Source organism: Perca flavescens, unplaced genomic scaffold (genome assembly GCF_004354835.1).
Source record: "Perca flavescens isolate YP-PL-M2 unplaced genomic scaffold, PFLA_1.0 EPR50_1.1_unplaced_scaf_41, whole genome shotgun sequence".
Lineage (NCBI taxonomy): Eukaryota > Metazoa > Chordata > Actinopteri > Perciformes > Percidae > Perca > Perca flavescens.
Window position 1 is genome coordinate 12,501 of NW_021166693.1, and position 2,500 is coordinate 15,000.

Genomic DNA, 2,500 nt, shown 5'->3' on the forward strand with positions numbered 1-2,500 from the left:
GAAGTTATTTCAAGAGACAGACTGTATACGTATACACACACATATATATATATATATATATATATATATATATATATATATATATATATATATATATATATATATATATATATGAAATCATGTGTTTTAGCCTCCAACCAAACTCTGTTCAAATTTCAGAGTATTTAAGAAAATCACACACTGTTGCAGTTTAGTTATTAATGTATTAAATGTATCTGTACAAGTTATTAAAAATCCAACGTGACTCAATATTTAATTCAATGTTTCTGTTGCACATCAGACCGTTGACTGTTTGGATGTTTATGATTAAAACAAGTTATTTTAAAATATATAAACTGAGTAATCATGTGTTATAGCCTCCAACCAAACTCTGGTCACGTTTTAGAGTATTTAAGGAAATGTTGCAGTTTACTCAGACATTTAACTGTTATAATTTATTAATAAAGATTAGTATGATACACACACACACACACACACACAGACCCACAAACAGAAAGGAACACACACACACACACACACACACATACATACAGACACACACAGACCCACCAAACACACACACACACACACACAGACCCACAAACAGACACACACACACACACACACACACACACACACACCTTTTCTTTTATTGTGTATTTCCTGTTAGTATGTTTATGTTTGAAACATCGTTACTCAGTAAGAACTCCTTCCTGCTTCTAGTAATATTAGAAGTAATATTCACGGGTTGGTTTTTATAGTTTGTAAATAAAGTAAAAATATTTTTACATTTATATAAAAATAGATTTCACATCTTTAACATATTAGAGGCATTTTACATTTGCATTCATGTCGGTTTTTTTGTCAGTTAATGTTTCAAGAATCTGAATGTTTTGTTTATTTGTATCGAGAATATGAAAAAAATAAAATCATGAAATAATCCATTTCTGAAACAATATTATTTTAAACTTGAGTCTTTTTTAAAGAAATACTGAGAGAAAAGTCAAAAGTTCAAACGGGCTTCTTTGGATTGGAAATAAATCAGAACTTTATAAACAAACTGGGTCTTAAAGTCTTAAATGGCTCAGAAAGTGAACGGAGTTTGGAGCGCACTTTTAAACCGTCCTGTTGTCTAATTTAAATACGTTTTTATATCAGAAATTTGGGTTTCTTTCAACCAAACTGGCAAAGAAAATACCGGGGATGGTTCCCTACAAGCACTACTCTTCACAGGTCAAAGAAATGATCGGTTCATACGGGCGTTGAATACGTTACAAAAATGTCGGAAAATGCGTCAAAAACGTGTCGAAAAAAAAAATAACAAAAACATGTTGAACATTTTGAATTTAAAATTGTGACCCAGAAACCCTAAAAGTAGCCCGTTGGTGACGGGCAGACATCACGAGACTTAAAGGAATTCTGAGAAGAAGAAACGATGCCAAACGGACCTGGGATCAGTTCCTGTTGGTTTAAATAAATCACAAGTCCACAAACAAAACTTAATTACAGTAAATATCAGAAACTTCAACTTCTCCCAAAGTCCTTTTCTAGTAAGATACTTGTACTTTTACTCAAGTATTGCTTTCAAGTACTTTATACAAGACTACTACAAGCTCTAGTTGTAAATTAAACTGCGTCTTAAAATCTTAAATCGCTCCGAAAGTGAACGGAGTTTGGTGCGAAATTTTAAACGCGCGTTTTAAAGTAATTCTGAGAAGAAGAAATGATGCCAAACGGACCTGGGATCATTTCGGATTGTTTCTTTTGTACAAGTGCTACCTAAAATAATTATTTTATAAACTGGCTATAAACTCACTGAGTCTTAAAGTCTTAAATGACTCTGATATTAAATGGAGTTTGGTGTATTAAACTCTTCTTCTTGCGTCGGCTTCCCGTCGACCATGAACCAGATTTTCTCCGCGGCTAAAAATGGAAATTAACCCGTTTTTTAGACATTTCTTTCAGGGTTTTCGTCGTTTTTTCTGCGCTTTTTTCCGCCGGGTGTTGAAGTCTTAAATCGCTCAGAAAGTGAACGGAGTTTGGTGCGCAATTTTAAACTTTCAGTTTAAAAGGAAGACTGAGATAATGAGCCTATTGAATCAATAACACTTTCAAACTTGTGTTTTTAAATGAGTACTGATAGGAATAAATACATTATTTCCAGTTTTTTATTAATTTTTGGGGATTTAAAATAAATCCATAACTCTATAGTACAGTAAACAAACGGTGTGATTACGTCTTAAATGGCTCTGATATTAAATGGAGTTTGGTGTGTTAAAGTCTTCTTCTTGGGTCGGCCATGCAGCCTGATGTCCTCCCGCGGTTAAAAATGGAAACTTCGCCCGTTTTTAGAGCCTTTTTCAGGCTTTTGCCGTGTTGTCTGCGCCGTTCCCTCTGCGTGGTGAGGTCTTAAATCGCTCAGAAAGTGAATGGAGTTTGGTGCGCGTGTTCCGGTTAGCGAGCAGTGCGTTACCTGCGGCAGTTTGGGGTCGTTGATGTCCCACGTGAACTTCATCCCGAC

At 34.6% G+C, this 2,500-nt stretch overlaps 1 protein-coding gene across 1 annotated transcript in view; it reads right to left on the minus strand.

Moving 5' to 3' along the window:
• The window catches only part of LOC114551737 (chorion-specific transcription factor GCMb-like), a 15,248-nt gene that overhangs the window by 12,453 nt on the left and 295 nt on the right, over window positions 1-2,500 (minus strand). Inside the window, exon 1 of the mRNA XM_028572700.1 lies at window positions 2,453-2,500. This exon is cut by the window's right edge and continues 295 nt beyond it. Coding sequence (XP_028428501.1) covers window positions 2,453-2,500 — 48 coding nt within the window. The remainder of the gene's footprint in view (window positions 1-2,452) is intronic.